At 37.3% G+C, this 20,362-nt stretch overlaps 1 protein-coding gene across 7 annotated transcripts in view; it reads left to right on the top strand.

Moving 5' to 3' along the window:
- Positions 1-20,362, top strand: part of slc4a11 (solute carrier family 4 member 11) — a 57,546-nt gene that overhangs the window by 11,796 nt on the left and 25,388 nt on the right. For 5 of the 7 annotated variants that reach the window (XM_039672193.2, XM_039672191.2, XM_039672195.2 and 2 more), the window contains exons 2-5: positions 7,275-7,325; positions 8,949-9,071; positions 14,582-14,625; positions 17,104-17,332. In XM_039672193.2, the coding sequence (XP_039528127.2) occupies positions 7,275-7,325; positions 8,949-9,071; positions 14,582-14,625; positions 17,104-17,332 (447 nt within the window). The remainder of the gene's footprint in view (positions 1-7,274; positions 7,326-8,948; positions 9,072-14,581; positions 14,626-17,103; positions 17,333-20,362) is intronic. The other 2 variants (XM_089116875.1, XM_089116874.1) reach the window with 1 other exon arrangement.

Genomic DNA, 20,362 nt, shown 5'->3' with positions numbered 1-20,362 from the left:
CCCTCAGTCCTTCGGATGAGACGTTAAACAGAGGTCCCGACTCTCTGTGGTCATTAAAAATCCCAGGAGGTCCTTTGAAAAAGAGTAGGGGGTGTAACCCCGTCATCCTGGCCAAATTTGCCTGTTTGGCCTCTATATCCATCATGGCCTCCTGATCATGCCCATATACTGATTGGCTTCATCACTGTCTCCTCTCCACCAGTAAGCTGGTGTGTGGTGGGCGTTCTGGCGCAATATGGCTGCCATTGCATCATCCAGGTGGATGCTCTCCATCAGTAGTTGCTTGCAACTTTGTGTAATAAGGACACTGTAAAAAGTGTTACTGTAAATTTTTTGACATCAGTATAGAGTAGTAAAAAAACATCAAATATAAAGTGTGACCCGATTCAAAATTACAGTTAACACTGTGCACATTGATACATCCAAAGATGGCTTGTCAAGATGAGTCCTGACACGTTTGTTCTCCATGATGAGATGTGAGAACAGAGGACTTTTGATGGTACTTATATAACTTTTGGTGCCTGACAGCCTCTGTCCCTATCTATTTTTAATTCCATGGAAGAAAGAAAGTCATACTGGTTTGAAATGACGTGAGGCTGAGTAATTTTTTATTTTCGATGAACTACAATTTACAAAATGTCAAATTTACAAAATATAAACTTGCTTGAACTGCTGTTATCAGTCCTGAAGATCTGGATGCGTCACGGCTGCGTAATTTCTGATGCACTTATTATGAGGTTCAATTACAAAAAGGAATGTCACATTAAAGGGACAATGTGTAGGAATTACTCCCATCTTGCAGTGAAAATGTATTCTGCATTAAAACGAATTGTGCTCTCCAGCGCCTTACTTTTTCAAATGCGCGTTGCATCTACGGTAGTCATTATGTACCAAAAAGATATGACAGGATGTCTTCCAATAGCACTTGCCTGTCGAGCAGAAAGCAGGACTTCAGCGTCTCTCTTGAACTCTTCCTCCTGTATTATCTCTATCCACCTGGAAAAGCTATCCCGACATTAAAGGGCCTGAGATGAGAGTTCAAGAGATTTCCACGACGCATGAGCGAGAACTACATTATTTTTCTACTACGTCTTGTTCAGTTCTCGCGCATTTTTGTAATCAAGCGCCTCTCACTGCTCTGCTCCTCCGCTTCTGCTACCTTTAGTCACGTCACGCTGGCTCTAAGCGAAAACGCGCTGTGATGATTGGCGGTAATTGGCAGAGGTATTTGTACACCATTGAAAACATATTTATGAATAAAAATATCGATTTTAAATAATAAAATACATTAAAAAAGGACACATTGTCCCTTTAAGGTTGCTGTCTTGTAGGAAGTCTTGTGTGACCTAGCACCTCTGTGATGAGCTATTTTAACTGTGTGTGTTTGTGTGTGAGAAAGAAAGGACAACTCTACTATACGACATACTACACCATGCAAAACACACTCACACTTGCACTGTTGTTTCATCTTCTTGTACTTTTATCTACAAATTTGCATTATTCGCCAGAGAGAGTTGTTCTATCCTGACTGTATTTTTCTAGCGTGTCTTGTCTAGTCTGAAAAAAATAATATCAAAAATGAAAGCAACGAGAGAAGGAAAAGGAGACCGACAGCGATACTGATGCATATTTGATCTTTTATGCTCTTTATTTTGAGTATGAAACCGAATAGATGCACAGGCTTTTTGTGGTTTTGTTGCACACTAACCACATACAAGAGTATTTCTTAACAACCAGACCACCAAGCTTTAAAGAGACACCCCTCTCACTGCTCGCTGGCGCAGATAGCCTGAAATTGCCTGTGTGTGTTTGTGTTTGTGTAAAGGGAAAGGACTGACTGGTTACTAAGCCTCAGTCTGTGACTCACACATCTGCTCATCTCTGTAGTTGAGCTGAATCTAGTCATGGTATTAAATGCATATGCAAACAATGATGATCTGTGTGCTTGAGAGTAAAACTACACTGACATTCAGATATTCAAACACACGCACACACAATAAAGACCTGTTCTGCCAGCTCTTGCTTCCTGTTTGCCAATACTGCACTTCCTGTGTTAGTAATGATGATCAGATATTAGGAGTTTGTTTGCGACTCAGTCTACACCAGGTATTTTCTGTTTTGTTTTTTTTAATTTGAGTTATCAATTGTCCATGTTTCCTTGTATTAATGTGATTAGCAGGATTTTAAGATAAGATTTAATCCAAAAAAGCTTTTGTTCAGTCTCTTTTCTCTCATTCCCCTGAGAAACTCTGTACATCCCTGTATACATTGGATTGATTTTAATAAATTTAATGTACTGAAAGTGTTCGTCTAGCTCTAAGAAAATACAAGTATCTGATCAGGACTCAGTATCAGCAGATATTCAATATTCAGTTTCTCTTATCGGATCGGGGGTACAAAAAACTTGATTGGGACATCCCTGCTCTGGCTCTAGCCAGCGTAGCGGGCCTACAGTAACCTCTAAAGAGGAAGTGTGATGCTTAAAGTCATGCCCATCCCTGGCCCTGAGTGATTTAAGGCTGAAAGTGCTGCAGCTACACTTCCTCTATCAGTCCTGCTCACTTCCTTTGCATATCAACAGGCGGGCCGGGTGAAAATAAGCATGCAGTAATGTGACATTAGAGAAATATCTTCAGATCAGACGTTAAGCCAGAGGTTGGTAAAGGTTGGTCGCATAGTACCCATAGCTGAAGGCAGCAGAGACAAAGTACCAAGTGAAAGGTCAGAGTGGGGGTAAATAGCACAGTGACTACGTCCCCTCCGGAGGGCCTGTAGGCATGGCTGAAGGTGTTTTGTCTCTAGGGACGGTTTTGATGGGAGCATGCACAGAATACCAATCGGCTGCTGTGTCGTCACTGACTTTGAATGGCAGGGGAGGGAGAGAGTTGTTTTTCCGCCTGCCTCACCAGCTTACACTCTGCTTCCTAAATTATTATTATTATTATAATTATGCAAATGCTAGTGCACGTTGTTGATTAGATCTGGGTGGGCTGCAAGCATCTTGTAATAGTATGAGTTGCGTGAATGCAAGGGTGACCTTATACGGTGACCTTGGGGCTTTTACTGTAATCATAGATATCAGTCAGAGTACACTCTAAATCTTATTTGATGTAAACTGCTATGAGACTCTGAAGGATTATTTTGTCATTGTGTTTTGATTTTTCAACGGATGAAAATTCTAAATTATGACTTTTAGATATGATATTTGTTTTGTAGGATAAACTCTACAACTGGAGAGACACTAATCACTTTCACGTGTTCAAAACAGTTAAATCACAAATTTATCCTAATTGTATATATCCTAACTATATTTACATTGTCTGCTTTTTAAACATCTTTTCACATAAAAATTCATACATCAGCATAAAAAAAGCAGTTATGATGGAATTAGGAAAATGACCTTTAAATTGATTACTGTCATAACCGTCAGATCCTGTAAAATTGTGTTAAATTAAAATTGGGTCATAACTACTACAGGGTCATAACACCCCCTACAGAATCACATAATCAGAAAAGGCCAAATTGTACTCTGTTACACTCTGCTGTCTGTGTTATTGGATGACAAAAATGTTAAGTAAAATTTTTAGGATGATCTGCTTCTGCAATCTAACAGGTTTTTTTTTTGTACATTTTGAATTGAAAATAGCCTACATACTATTACTACTACCCAATTGCTATTTGTTATTGAATGCGATGAGACCAGAACAATGACAGATGATCTCACGGGACTACCGGGCACTCAGACCACTAAACAAGAAATCCGAGTGTCGCGCTGCACCACTAAACCCATACACAAATTGGAGCGCTGCTATCACCATTATTATTATTTGTTAATAGTCAAAATGCATGACTTGAATAAATTCTAGTACACATGCTTTTCTCTTTGTCAACTCTTTATGTTCATTTAAGACAAATTTTTGCTTGTATTTGTCAAGTGCAAAAAGGCGTGGAAGATAACTCAGTATCCTACACTATACACAGTATGAGAGGTGGCTTTCTTTTTGCACAAGTTTTGGAAAGAGCGTGCGGGTCTTCTTGTGCTTGAATGGTTTTAAGTCATTAAAAAGGCATCGATAAGAGGAATCTAAATTTTAATGAGCATCAGAATGTTAGCTTAGATATGTCTTTGTTGTATATAAATCCAGTCTTAAGGAAATGTTTTGAAATTGTGAAATTTATTTTAAATAAGTGCACATTTAAAGTACAGAACGAGGGTTGTAAGGTATAGAGGCCTCTTATGTTGGACTTACCAGCTGATAGGAGTTTTATATTCAGCTTTATATTCTGACAGTCTGTTTCCTGTAATGACACATTCTGCTTTTTTACATCCTGCTGAATATATCAGCTCAGCAGCTCATGTTTTTGTGCTGTCTCTAAAGAGAAATATAAGACAAACTCTCTGTCAGTATGCCTGATGTAGTCTATTCTCTGTACGACAGGACGAGATATGTGCAAGTTGTTTTGGTGTGTGTGTTTGTGCGCCAGCCCTACATGCAAACTCTCTTTAGAGAGGGTGTTTGGCTGGAAAGAGGTACCTGACAATTAAGGGAGTCAGAAAGTGGGGATAGAGAAACCTCAGTCACGGCTGACTTCACCTCATAAATATCCCCTTAAACTGCAGCAAATGAATGTAGGCCACAGGTGTGGGAGTATGTGTGCTGGATCCATGTGCATGTGTTTATGCCTAAGTGTGAGCTTGTTGCTGTGAATACGTGAATTTTTGTGTGTATCACTAAAATTGTGTTTTGCAGATATGTGCCTGTTTAGTGACCATCTTAAGGGCACAACTTGTGTGTCATATGCTGATTCTTGAGATATAAGACAAAACATGGGACAGATTTGCCTGCCGTTAGTTTTGAGATTGAATTGAAGACCGGAAGTACGTCTTTTAGTAGGGATACGGTTCTTCCGGTTAGCTTTTTACAATGGTGGAGTCTGATAGATACCGCTGGACAAGTGGCTAGAGCTATAACAACACTTGTAACCCTTTCCTCAGTTTTGACGTTTCCACTTGAGAGTTTTCCTTTACCATCCGAACCACATCGTCAAATGTGACTTCAGGCAGGTTGCAGAGAGATTTGGTACACTATTTTTTTATCTTCTTTAAGCGCAACGGAGCAACTGTGTCTAAATTCCTCGGAAAGAGAGAGACCGAGTGTGTCCGAGCATTATATAGTTTGTTTATAAATAAATTTCAGCATTAGAATAATCTCTGTAGCCTATTGGTATCATCTGCAATGTTTTAATTAATTTACATGGTTATACAAATAAAATCTAAAAAAATGCAGGCAAAGTTCTGGGAATTTGGGTTCTGGGAGCACTTCTTGTTAAACTGTTTATCATTTTTAATTTTCACTACAAAGAGTGTATGTATATTTTATTATTATTATTTATTCATTTTTGCTACATTTAAGCACAATTTATTTTTTGGTTTATTTGCTGGCCAGTTGTGGTCTGTGCAATATTAAATATTAAAAGTTCTAAATCCTAAAATTTTGTTTTATTGTTTTACTATATTAATGATATTAATTTAATATTTAATCATTTAAAATAATATATTGAATTTTATTGAATTCTCACATTGTCCCACTGCAACATTACAATAGTGTATATTAGTGTACACTGTTTTATAGTAATAATTTATTCTATAGTGTCCATTAATTTATCATATTTAATATTGGGTGCATCCAAGTTATTTGACATAGGCCTATTTTAACAGTTTTTTACGCACTAGTTACTTTCCCTGGTAATTAGTTACTTTTATAAAGATTTAACTCTGTTACTAACTCAGTTACTATTTGTGGGAAGTAACTTGTAACAATAACTAATTACTTTTTTTCAGTAACATGCCCAACACCGGTCCTGACACGTGTTGTCTAACTTCAATAGAGTTTTCATTTCATTTCTACATGTGTATTAAAAGCACCAACAATTAGTACTAAAGTCAGCAAATTCTTTGATATGTTATAGCTCTAGCAGTTAGCCAGTAAGGTAAACGTTTCTATGATAACAGCGAGTTGGACCAATCAGCAGACTTTGCTGCTACGCTTAGGATTGTGGGTAGTGTAGTTTTTTTTTCATAAGATTGCGGATAAAACGGATAAAAAGATTTTCTTAAAACAAGGTTGATTTCATACAAACTTAAATGCTTCTACTGGAGCAAAAACCTTTGTTTCACAACCTCATTGCTCGTGGTCAGTCTACCTCGGATGGTTTAGACAATTTAGCTCATAATCTAAATCCTTATTGAGAAATACTCTTGACCGGAAGTTCTGAATCCCTACTCCGCGAGCAGGAAGTGTGACATAAGCTATTTATCAATAAAAAATTTAATCATTGAAATAAATCATAGATTATCACTTGAATGATATGAATACAAATCATTGTCCTCTGACCATAACTTGAAAAGTACATCAAATATTAAATTTAATAACAACAGAGGTATACATCTGCATGTTTTAATGAAACATGACATCTAGACTTCTAGAGAGAATTTTTTTCCCTTCCTAAATATTCCTCTTTTAAAAGTTTTCTGACCATTATGAAACATTTTTTAACTTAACTGGTAGGTTAACTGGTCATATCTTGCAAAATCTTCATCCTGAAATGTCAATATTTAACCTTGTATGAGTACAAAAAGTCGCTCAGACAACTTTTCTAGTGAGTTGAAGAATATTTTTTTCTGTATTTTCACTGGTCACACTCAAGATATGTCAATTCAAAATTGTAAAGAAATGAATCATTTTCCTATGGTTAAGCTGATCTTGATAATAGCAACAAAAAAAAAAAAAAAGACTATTGTGTGGTGACAATTTAATAGATGGATCTGAAAATCAATTTGAAACCATCCTGTTGTCTAAATTATTATTATTTTTTAAATCTGAATGCTAGATTGATCCATATTTTTAATAACTATTTCACTCATTATTTTGTAACAGTCAGTGTTGACATTTATAGAGTGAATGGTGAGGAAAAATCACATTTTGCGAGAAAAATAGAAGCCAGACATTGCACCTGAACATGTTAAACAGCTTACTCCATAATAATTCCTGGAAAGATTTTTATTATAAGAACCTTTTATTTGTGTAGCTTGTTTTGTCTCAGTACTGAAGAATTGGTGGTAGATAAAACTTCTATTGGTGTTTTTAACTTCTTTGTTCTTATATACAGTAAGAACATTTTCTCACATTATGTTATTTTAACACACACTCAGGTTTGTATTTATTTATTATGTATTAGTATTTTGTTAATCTTGGTTTTAATTTCTCTTTCAGAGGTTCCCTCCTCAGGAATGGCTAAGAATGGGTACTTCTATCAAGAGATGGGTGAGTAGATGTTTGTAGGAGTTGATTCATGTGTGTTTGTTTGTTCAGTACTTGGCCGGGAGGAGAGGTGTGAAGGTACATTTGGGAGTAAAACACAGGCAGAAGGACACTCCTTCCTACAATATTTAAAGCATGCCTTTATTTCTGACTTGCAGGAATTTTCAGATTGTAACATTTCTGTATTCCTCATCAGCATCAAAGAGAGACAAATTTTCCACAACATGTTCTGCTGCTAAAGCAAAATCCCAGCAAAAAAGTGTCTCTCATCTTGTGGCTGGATGATGTTGTCAGTTAAATAAAATGCATAAAATTTGTTAGTGCAAGTAAAGCTTGTGGCATGTTCAGATACCCTCAGAAGCCATTTCCGAAATCACTATTTATGTCATCTCTCTCTCTCTCTCTCTCTCTTAGTTCAATTCAAGGGGCTCTTGTTTTTACGTACTGTATAATTATAACAAAGTATGGGGGGTATTTTCAATAAATTAGTTAATTTGTTCATGAATAGGCTTGCAGTGAATCAGACACTTATGAATATGATCAACCACGGTGCTTTGAGCTTGAAAGAGCGAGCGAGAAAAGGGAAAAAAGGGGAGCGCCGTCGTCGGGGAGAGGAATATCCTCTGGCCCGCTCACCGTAGGTACAAGGTGGTAGAGTCAATGAGCACACATGGATTAACAGCCCCCTCTCCTCTTCAGCTTTACATAGAGAATAATAGAGGGAAGGATTAGTGAATAAATGAATAGATGAAGAGAAAGATATGGAACCGATAGCCACTCACATGCCACATTCAGCCAGAGAACCGAGGACAATAACGAGCTGCCTTGTGTGGATAAATCACAGCTTCAGCCACACTCCGGCTGCACTGTCACATCTGTGGGGTATTAAACCCTGAGAACACTCTGTATATAACAGAAAAAAGAGAGAAATTAATGGATTATTGTTGAAGCCTTGTTGTTTTTGCATTGTAACTGGCCCTTATTGGTGCTGAAAAATCAATTCAGATGTAAACGAATTAATTAAATGTACAGTACAGCATATTAAATATGAATAATATATTACAATATAGAATATACTATGTTGTGCTACACTGTTATCCTGTAAAATTATATACGTATATTTCATTGAGTGATATAATGTCACTATACTAAGCTACTTAAAGTATATCAAATCCAACTTTTTACCTTAAATTATACCAATAACTACCATAATAATAATAGGATGTAAAATAGAAATCCACATGATGAATCAGAGTTTATTATTTTAACAAAAATGTGAAAAAGACAAATTATTTGTATAAAATGCAATAATATGTACTGTTTTTCACAGTAAATTATAGAGTAATTCAGGTTTTACTTTCAAAATGCATACATTTGACAGTATTTTACAATTACATGTGTGATGTCAAACTGTATATAGACTGAGGATGTTGTGTATGTGTGTGTCTGTATAAAAACGTGTTAAAAATACATAAAGATTGAGGCTGTGTGTGCGTGCATGTGTGCGTGTGTGTGAGAGAGACAGAGAGAGTGTGTGTGTCTGTCTGTCAGAGTAAAACAATATTACATTTGTTTAAAAGTGTATATAGATTGAGGCTGTTGTGTGTGTGTGTGTCTCCCTCTTAGAGCAGAGGGAGAGAGAAGAACATGAGGAGGGGAGCGAGGAGCGAGAGGAGGGCCAGGACTCTCCCATCCCATCAGGAGATGACATTCATCTCTACGGCAACCAGACACACCAAGGAGGAACAGGTCAGTGAATTTGTGTGTTTGTGAGCGAGATGGCAGGGTGGGATGGCAGTTTAGACCCAGAGCTGTTGATTAGCTCTGGAGATGCTCAGGTTAGCAGGTCAGCTGTCACCACGGCAACAGTCTCAGGTGTGCGGTGATTACGTCGAGGCACCCCCCCCCCCCCCCCACCCACCAAACCCACATGGTGACAGGTCACCTGTTGTCACTCAAAACCACACAAGTCTTCTCTTTCTGTCTTCATTCTGTGCAGCAAAATGTAATCAAAGGTGACAATTGGAAAAAAAAAAAATCCATTTTAATTTACTCATATGCAACCCAAATAATTGCTATGAAAACCCTGAGAAACATAATTTCAAGTGTGCAAAGAATGTTTTAATCATAATCATAAAATTTCTGTTTTTTTTGTTTGTTTTGTTTTTGTATATACAGTATAAACATTTCTGTTTATTGATCGAACTCTTACTTTAAATCAGATGGGATGCCAGCAGTACTGGAACCACCAACTGACATTTTATCCAGAAAGTTGCCAATACATTTGTCTAAATCCATAATGAAGGTTCACCAGGCAGCTCAACTAAAAATGTATTTACATTAGGGGTGCCCAATCCTGTTCCTGGAGATCTACCTATACCCGCAGAGTTCAGATCAAACCCATGTGTTTCTGAAGAACTTTATTAGCTGATTCAGTTGTGTTTGATCAGGGTTTGAGCTGAGGTTTGCATGAAGGTATAGATCTGATAGAGCTGATTTACAGTATTTAACAAAGGTCAAAATAAACGAGGAGAAATAATAATATACCACAGTCAAAAACTTGAGATTACAAAAAACAAAACAAAAAAAAAACAGTAGGCAATTTGCAGGGTAATTTTTACAGCAGTGTGAGAGATAGAAAACACACAAAAAGGATTAAATCACAAAATGTGTCTGTGAAATAGACATTTAGCTAACATCCTCAGATAAAATTAGTCTTGTCCGAAACCCATACATTGAATGTGAGCCGCATCTGAAAAAGGTGTGTTTACACAAACGTTAAAGTACTTAAAGGATTAGTTCACCCAAAAATGAAAATTCTGTCCTTAATTACTCACCCTCATGTTGTAATTTGTGTTCCGAAGATGAACGAAAGTCTTACGGGGTTGGAACAACATGAGGGTGAGTAATTACTGATTAGAATTAGAAGTAGATTTTTCATTTTGTTTGGGTGAATTAATCATTTAAATACCAATTAATCATGAGTCTCGAAGGTTGGTTGTTGGAATGTATATATGTATATAAATCTAGCATGAAATGCATATATATATATATATATATATATATATATATATAATTTTACCCATGTTTAAATATCACCGCCTATTCAACTTTCCTAATGAACAACAAAAGTGTACAACTATGGTTAGCTGATCACAAATCATTTACATGTTAGAAGATTTATAGTTGAAGTAGCAAAATATACTGTTTAATTAGCACCAGAAAGAGGCTGGAAAATAGCCGTGTAAAACTAGAACTGTTTTAGGTGCAAGAAAGCTCAACTAACATTATAATTGGACTTAAAGTAGAAAAACATGTTACAATATTGCCCTATTAAAGATTTCTGCTTCATTTACTGTTTTGGAAACAGAAAACAATTAAACTTTATAATTTCCTATGGATGATGGATGATTAGGGATGCTATCTGCCCTAACGTGCTGCTGCTGTTGAAAGTGAGCACAGTTTCAGTGATATCAGTAGACTGGTGACCCAGAATCAGACAAGGATATGTTCTCTCTCTGTGTACTCAAATACTGTTAGTTCTGTTAAATTCTCTTTTCTGCGTAAATGACTCCTGCTGTGCATTTGGTGGGCTCGCATTAGGATGGGTGGGGTTTGTTCACACGTTGTCTCATCCAGTCTGATGTTCTGTCAGCCTCAGAGCACAAGCCGTCAGCACTCGTCTAGATTAAAACCAAGTTCCACTCCTCTGACACTGCTAAGAGCTTGCTAAGATGCATGTGTGTGTGTGTGTGTGTGTGTGTGTGTGTGAATATTTTTAAACCATGGCCTTCAAACATTTCGTTTTAAGTTATAATTCCCCTGATTTCAGCAATTGGCTGGACCAAACACCCAGGCACATTATTTAGCAAACTGCTGGGTTTTTAATGCTACTTGATTAGTGGGGGTGAGGCAGAGGTGAAATAATTACACACTGCAAAAATACAACAAATATTACCTAATGTGAATTCAAATTATGTCTTAACCATTGGTTTTCCTAAAGTAACAAGGTCCCACACCAATCAATAGAGTTTTAGAAGGCGGTGTCATCTCTTTGGCCTCCCTTGAGCATGTTGCGTTATTGTTGAAGTCTTATAGCCAGGGTTTCCAGGGGGAATGTTATACTATCAATTTATTTGAATACAGCATTCATAATTGATATTTTTTATTTGCTATCGCAAAATATGTACGTAGTGTGATAAACACGCGGAACAAGTTTGGTAATTGCTTCCTGCCGGAGCAAAATTGCCGTGATGCGGAGGTGACGTGGGCATTTTGTACAGCGGTGGATAGGAATAAAACTAGACCAGATAAAATGGGACGGTGCAAATTCCATTAGAAGTGGATATTTAACACAATTAATGCAGCATCCGTTCATTTTAGTCATCCTTTGTCAAGCTTTACATTATATGACCCTGCTCTTATTCATGCAAATACTTTGAACCTGAACTTGGCATGAACAAACAGTAACACACACAAATATGCCAAAATGCCTGTTCTGTCGAGTATCCTCATAACATAAAAGCAGTCTAAGCTGAAACCAATCCATTCATATGAGGAATTGGAGATTGTTTTACATGCCTTTGTTAGATTATTGTAATGCTCTTTATCTAGGCATAAGTGAATCACTGGTTACTCGTCTTCAGCGTGTCCAAAATGCTGCAGCGAGATTTTTAACAAATACCAGAAAATGGGATCATATAACACCTGTATTGATATCTCTTCACTGGCTACCTGTTAAATACAGAATACAATATAAGGTGTTAATGTTTGTTTTTAAAGCACTGCATGATCTAGCTCCTGAATGAAGGACATGATAATCCCTTATCAGTCTCAACGTCACCTACGCTCCTCTCTGAACATGCTTCTAACCATCCCACGGTCTCGCTTGAGGCGTAGTGGAGATCGTTCCTTCTCTGTTGCGGCTCCTGCACTTTGGAATGGGTTGCCATTATCTCTAAAATCCTCATCAAGCATGGATATTTTTAGAAAGGACTTGAAGACTTATTTATTTCATCAAACTTTTGGCGTTTGATTAGGTCTGAATATTGTGAGTGTTTTGTGGCTTGATTGTCTGGGTGTGAGTATAGCAACTGTGAGTGATTTGTGGTTTGATTGTCTGGGTGTCGTGTCTTGATGTAATTTTACGTGTCTGTATTTTATAGATATTTATTACTTGTGGACAGCACTTTGGGCCATTTTAATGGTTTTGAAAGTGCTTTATAAATAAAATTTGAGTTGAGTCTTAAATAAGTGTGAAGAGAATGAGGCGAGTGTGAGATCCACGTCTATGTTATCAGTGGCTGGTCTTAAAGGGACAGTAGGCACTTATTATGCCTGTCAGTAGTTAATCAAAGAACAAAGGGAATCGAGAAAATCAATAACTGTTCTTGATTGAAGAACTTTTGTAGCTTTAATAAGGATTAGTCCAAGATTAGAAACCCTGCATGGCATACCGTAAATGTGATGGGAGAACAGTGAAATACATCCTTCTTAGCAGCACTACTATTCTTCCACAAAACGTTTTTGCCGGAATGGGTGGAAATGGATTAACTAGTGTCAGAATAGGATCAAAACTATTTGTTTTGATTCAGATCAAAACTATTTGTAAAAAAAAAAAAAATGATTTAATAAAATTATTTGTAAGTTATTTGTAAGATTTTAGTGACTGCACAGCTCGGTAAAATGAAAATTCATCACCATACCCACAACCTTCTCCACATTCTTAGTGCTTTTTGAGGATTTGTTAAATGAAAAAAGAAAAAAATCAACATACAAAACTGCTTTGATAAAAATAGTTGATAAAAAATATGTTTCTTGACCACAAAATCAGCATATTACAATAATTTCTGAAGTAATGATGAAGTAATGATGCTGAAAATTCAGCTTTGTCATCACAGGAATAAATACATTTTACATAAATAGAAAAGTTATTTTAATATTTTTAAATATTACTGTTTTATTTTTGATCAAATAAATGCAGCCTTGGTGAGCATAACACCGTGTCCTAACCAATGAAACATGAATTCATATTAGACTACAGTAAACACAGAGAGGGGCTTTGCCTCCTCATTTCAGAAGACCACGGGGGTGAGCACATGTCCGACTATTAACAGCCTCCGGCAAATCATTGATGCTATTTTGATTGGATGTGGTTTTGAGAACTGGCTAATTGCTGAATTCTCTTTGGATTAGGGTTTGCACCAGTGTAGTCTTAGCTCAATTAATGCTGCTTTTTATCTCATGTTAATACAGTGGTTTTGAGTTTTATACCGAGCAACTCACTGAGCTTTAATTGGGTGCTCAGATATTGCGGTGTGTTTCAGTTCAACATGAGATGACCTCACATAATTATTAAATGTATTTTGCATACTCGTAAACATCTGAAGATAGAGATGACACGTAGAAAAGTGATAGAAGGATTGAAGAGGAGAGAATACAAGAACCTGTTTCACATAGTGACTATAAGCCATTAAAAGGTTTTCAGAGAGGTTATATAACCTTATTAGTTTAACACATAGACTTACCTCTTATTAAAACCCAAAGTTGTCCTTTTAAAGTGGTGCTTTTATTCTCAAATTGCCCATTTTAATCCCAAACCCATCCGAGGGCCTTTTTAATCTTGGAGCTAAGGCAGTGGAGGAGTCAGCCGTGGGTCGTGGTAATCCTGCCTGCCCTGAATATCTCTTTCCAGAGGCAGGACTTCTTGCAGGCCACGCGCATAACTGAGGGATTTCTATTTGATAAAGGCAGTCTGCTTTATATAATCTCTATATGGAGGAAGACTTAGCATGCAGCCATCATGTGAGGCTGAACCTGCAAACCTGAGGACAATAGCAAACATGAATTAAGCAAATAAAGGACAGGCAGGGACACGGGAACACACACATGTGTGTACACGAGTTTATCCTGCCCCTTCAAAGTTTGGATGATACTCGTGATCCATGGAGTATGCTGTGATGTATTTGGTGATTACAAATAAACAGTGTTGTGGGAGTGATATTTTGTTTTGTATTTAGGAACTGTACTCATTTCATAGCAGATATTTGTGATGTTGGGTTACATCGAGGAGATCACAATAGGGGCTCTCTGATGTAGATGGATTTTATGTTCACTGTTGCTGTTTTTTTTAAAAACACTTTTATGCTATTAGAGTGTTTTCTCTGAAACCAGTTGTTCTTAAAAGCTGCTTTATGATGGTTGTTGTTTTGGCACACAGCATTCTTGCCTTAGGCTTTCCCATTCTCTCTTTCCTACAGAATCTGATGTCCATGGCTGTGTGCTGCTTAACACTTCTCGAAGGGTGAGACTTTTTCATTACCACTGTTGGGGAAAGTTTCCTTTGAAATGTAATGCATTACAATATTGTGTTACTCCCTAAAAAAGTAGCTAACTCCATTACTTAGTAATGGAAAGTAATGTGTTCTGTTACTGTTGCGTTAGTTTATCTTATCTGGGCTGGGCTTGATTGTTTGGTTTTTAATTACAAAAAATATACAGGGTGTTTCACACCAGAAGTGAAATGAATAAGCCTCAGGCTGAAGGAAATGCAAATTCACGCCAGTACAGTTGAGCGTGCAGCTCAAACAAACATTTCAGCTGTTCTGCCATTCCGGATTGCAGAAACTTGAGAAAAAAGGTTCGGTCCCACTTTATATTAAGTGGCTTTAAGTACTATGTACTTACATTGAAATTAATAATTTGATACAATGGACTTATTGTGTACATACATGTTTTTACATTGTACTTATATTTTAAAAATACCAGCATGTAATTACAGCTATAATTACTTTATGTAATTACATTTGTAATTACACAGTTGACCCTTCCCTCAACCCTTAACTTACCCTTAAACCGACCCATACCACCACACCTGTCCCTAACCTTACCCGTATCACACCTCAATAGCAGCAAAAGTGTTTTACAATACAACAGGAACAAAATAATACATTGTACTTATTGTTCAATGTAAGTACATAGTACTTAAAGCCACTTAATATAAAGTGGGACCAAAGGGGTCTACTTTTATTTCACCAATAAAAAATAAAAAATTAAACACAAATGTGAGGTTTATCTGAAGTCATTTTTGCTTATCAGTATGGTTAAAATCTGCAGTTTTTCATCTTTGTTGCCATCTCTGTTCGAAATCTGCAATTGCAGTTATTTGTGGAATTATCAACTCTACGTGAGTTGTAGTTCAACACCGCGCAGCGTGGATGAACACAATGTTTGAGGAGACTGTGTTGCTGTCAGTCACCGCACTGGTGTGGATACTGACATTCAGAATCACAGATTATTCTTTTTGGAAGTATGAGCAACATAATAATTTTCACTGGAAAATGTCATCCAAACAAGTAAGTTACATCCACTTTTGTTCTAGTTCTGACATTGCAGTAAATTGCGCTGATTAAAAAAAAAATGCTTATCATATCACGCAAAACCATGCAAATTATACTTTGTTCTCAAATTGTTAATGTTAACAACGTCAGCATTGCGTGACTACATGTAATGTCCTTCCGATATGTATCCCTGGTTTCGCATGCAGTCTTTTTTTCTGTAAGTTAGCCACTCCGAAGTCTGAACGAAGTCTTTTGCATTTTACAGCAGGTGAATCTGTTGTCACTGGTGATTGTCGTTTGAACCTTTCTGGATCCGCCATCAAATTGACAAGTTTAATTATATCAAGTGCTGTGAGAAAAGCCTATAAATCTCCACCTCCAACATCCTCACACTCATAGCCTACTATCCGAGACTCCTTTATGTGTAGAGATGTGACGTAATGACACAAAGACATGCTCGAATCTCCCGTGGAAATCCACCAGTACCACTGGAATTCAAAATATTATTACTAGCTTACCGATTTGAACATTAGCTGGTTATGTATTTTCTCAAATATGTAATTTTTAACCCCCCCCCCCCCCCCCCCCCCAAAAAAAAAGCTACGGACTGCAGCTTTAAATTGGATCATCAAAGGTCAACAGCAATGAGATTGCTTTATAAATTGAGATTGAATACATTAAAGTATATTTGTGTAATTTAACATATTAAATTATTGGAGGTTTGCATAATTTTCTTTCTTTTCTTCGGGAGTTTGCATTCACTGTTTTTATTCATTTTAAGAAATAATGAATTTGATCTGTGCAAGTGAAAAGTAAACTTATTTATAAACTATTTACAACTGTTATGCTGACAATTTAATTTGTAATTTATAGTATGGTAATAAATTAGACAAGAATCCAAAATATAAGTATTTCTCAGACTTTTTGAACCCTATTATATATTCAATATCCCATTCATACATATAAAATACAATGCAGTTTGCCATAACTTATTGCTTTAATCAGTGTCTCTAAGATCTTAACCTATAAGTAAACCTATAAGGACATTTTTAATTAGCTTTTTTTCTAGGAACATGGAAATTTCTATAATGAATAAACTTTTTCATATTATGTTGAGCTGTAAAATAGAACAGCTGCTAGAAATTACGTTTGTGTAGAGTAATACTTAGTCACAAGCGATTGTGCAATGTATGAGTGAATCAATATTTGAGTCATTTTATTTTAGTGATGCAGTCAAAGTGATATTTTTATATACTTATGATTATTGTATATACATATATAAAATATGGTATCCAGCATTATCAAATGAATAAAAGTAATTGTTTAAAAAATTTCGCAAACCCTGTTTAATATGTGAATATAAGACATTTGTAAGTTTTCTTTTTTCTTTTTTTGTAGACATTTTTAGCATTGCTTGCATGTTCCTCTATGTGTCCTCTCAGTATGTGAAGCTGATGAACTTCGAGGAGGAAGTGAGAGCTCACAGGGATCTGGATGGGTTTCTGGAGAGGGCCAGTATTCTGCTGCACGAGGACGAGGCCTCTCTAGATGATGTGTTAAAGACAATGCTCCGCCACGTCTCACAGGACCCTCACACCGCTGAGCCTGGCTGCAACTTCGAGGAGATCATGAGCTCACTCTTCACAGACGCTGGGTCACAGGAAGTCAATGGTGAGTGAGTTTGTTTCTATTTGTGTGGTATTTCATGAAAAGCTCATGAAAGGTTGCTTAGTACCTCAGAGAGTTGATTTGACTGACACCTCAAAGGATATCAGCACAACAGTTTGACGATAGTCAATGTTATTTTAATTTAAATTGCTTTATAAATCATAATACAGATTTTACATATCAAAGGGTCTGAAGAATGAGCAACAGAGGGAACTGTGCAGAGACAGAAGGAAAAAGAAGTTTCAGCAATAATTAAGTCCATTTCCATCCCTGCTGACCCAATGGCTTTAAAACTTACTCTAGGATGTGTCAGAGAGATGACTTGCTCTGAATGACCCTATAAAGGGAAGTCAGCTGATAATAACACTATTCTGTCCAGTCATTCACACATTAGACTCGCTGCAATGGTCAAGTCTTCCCAGATGGAGTTGAATAAAATAGAGATGAATCACAAAACTTAAGCTGAGGGTTGAGTTGGAAGAGCTTTAAGGCAGGATCGGCTTGAAGAAAAATACAATATATGAAATATAAATTAGTACAAATTAATGTATAATTCAATATTGAGGATATAAGATAATTGAAATGATTGAATAGTTAAAGATAGGGTAGGTATGTAATTTTGGAGGGGCTAGCAATAGCAAATTAGCATTCGATCTAAAATTGAAAGCATTAGATCTTCAGAGTGCCTCCTTTAAAACACATGAACTCTGAGTCTGCAAAGCGTCACAAGATGTTTTAAATTACCTCATGTCTCAAAGCACATAACATTAGAATAATAATGAACGTAAACTACTTACAGAGCTCTTACTTGTACCATCTGACTGCTGCAGATTTATTTTGCTGTTGATAGTGTTGACGTAGAAACACATAAATCCGAGTCTGAGGATGTGAACGGCTCCGGGTAGAACATCATGGGTTGTCATCTCGTTATTATGGTTACAACATGGCATGAACACAGCATAAGCTCGTTGTTTTGGTTCAGTGGTTCCCACTGCTGTTTGTATGCAGCGCTCTGTGACTGTCTACAACTCTGCATAGCCTTACAGAACGTGCCGATGTCTGCGCGAGCAGGGTGCTTGACAGGTAGAACATTGTATCATTGCATTTGGAAGAACATTTTTTTGGTCCTGTGACTTCCATAGAAGATCTATGTGGCAAGAAGGACGGGGCCAATTGCCATGGAACAGAGCGAGGCCAGTGGTGAGGGGGGGGGGGGGGGTAAGGGAAGATGAGGAAAGAGAAAAAGACACGCTGGACGGAGCTCTAACTCCTCCGATGCCTGGTGGACGGCAACAGCTCCTCTGTGTTCGGGTCGCCAGCGATGAGTCCACAGTTCCTTACTCCTCCCCCATCATGGCAGACGGCAGCAGGCTCTGACCTCAGACCTCAGCCAAACAACAGCGACTCCTTCACTCCATCTCAGACGGCAGTCGCCCCTCCACAACCCAGGAGGCCAGCAACAAGCTAGTCCATCCTGGTAATTCAGGAGAAAAAATCTCCAAATGCTTCACGTGAAACTGCGGTCTTCCTACCTTTTGCTATCGTGTCAATTGATTTTGATTAATATGTGCGAGGGAGAGAGAGCAAGACAGCGCTCGTGTTTAAAGATTTGAGAGTGCGTGCTCGCGGCCGGGGCGCTATTCTACATCACTATTCTATTCTACATCACTCACCGATCAAAATAGGCTTTAGTGGGACAAAAACAGATCCAGGCCTTTACTTACCCAAACCTGCAGCCACACCAGACGTGTAAAAGAGACAGGTGACTAGTCGAGGAGACTCGACTATTATTTGAAGTTTTACGGTAATATGAGTCTTTTTCTAAAGTATTTGATGAGTTTGGGGAATACCTTTTTCTATTACAGCATGACTGTGCCTCAGTGCACAATGCAAGGTCCTTAGAGACATTGTTGGATGAGTTTGGTGTTGAAGAACTTGACTGGCCCACACATAGCTCTGACATCAACCCCATCAAACACATTGGGAATGAACTGGAATGGAGATTGCGAAGATTGCGATTGGAGTCTTGTCCAACATCAGTGCTTGATTAACTGGATGAATGGGCAAAAATTCCCACATAACTCTCCAAAATCTAGTCGTGGAAAGCCTTCACAGAAGAGTGGAAGCTGTTATAACTGCAAATGTATTTAGAAGGCAATGCCATTACAGTCCCTGTTGGTGTACAGTCCCATGTTTAGGTATCCCAATTTTGTCTAGTGTATTTTAAATATAGTGACTGCACAATGAGAGTGTTTTTGGCAAGATAAAAAGCTCATCCCTTGATGTATACACGTTTAAAACCCCTGTATTTACAGCGAGTAAATTTTCTTTGTCATCTCTTATGAGAGATGAGGGTAAATGAAAACTTTCGTTTAGAACACAGGTTGCCTTATGATATAATTGAATGTCTTTGTTTATCACCCCTGTTAATTCTCACCACTAGACAATTAGTTATTTTCTATCCTGATGATTAGATGTGTACTTGTTGCTCACAGATTCATTTGATACTTGTCTGAGTTTTTCCGAAGGATTTCTTTAAAAAAAAAATCACTCTAATAAATTAAATAGTCTTGACAACACACGGCATCATGTAAATCTATCGGGAATGTGTCATTTCCCTCTGAGATTTTCACGAGTTGACAGCATGCTTTTTTGGGATTGTATTGATCGTTTGCGGCTCACAAGTAATCTCTGTATTCTTATCATCATTGCCAAATTCACACTGAATACACACAGAATATAACTCGTTATCATGGGCACCAATTAAGCCTAGCCCTGGACTTTACTGTATCGCCACTCTGATCCGGACTAACATCGCACCTAATTTTTGCACAGACACTGCCGGATTGTATGAATGGTGAGATTTAAATTATGGTTGATTTTTTTTCTTCTAAGGATGATACATTCTCTCTTGTCCCTCTGTTGCTAGGAGACATAGCTCACATGTGAGCGAGAATCATATTAATGATATGAGCCTGGGAACATGCAAATGAACTGATGTGTGATTGGATTATGAAATGTGAATGTCATGAA

Source organism: Pimephales promelas, chromosome 11, assembly GCF_988280905.1.
Source record: "Pimephales promelas chromosome 11, fPimPro1.hap1.1, whole genome shotgun sequence".
Lineage (NCBI taxonomy): Eukaryota > Metazoa > Chordata > Actinopteri > Cypriniformes > Leuciscidae > Pimephales > Pimephales promelas.
This window is presented reverse-complemented; position numbering and strand designations above follow the sequence as displayed.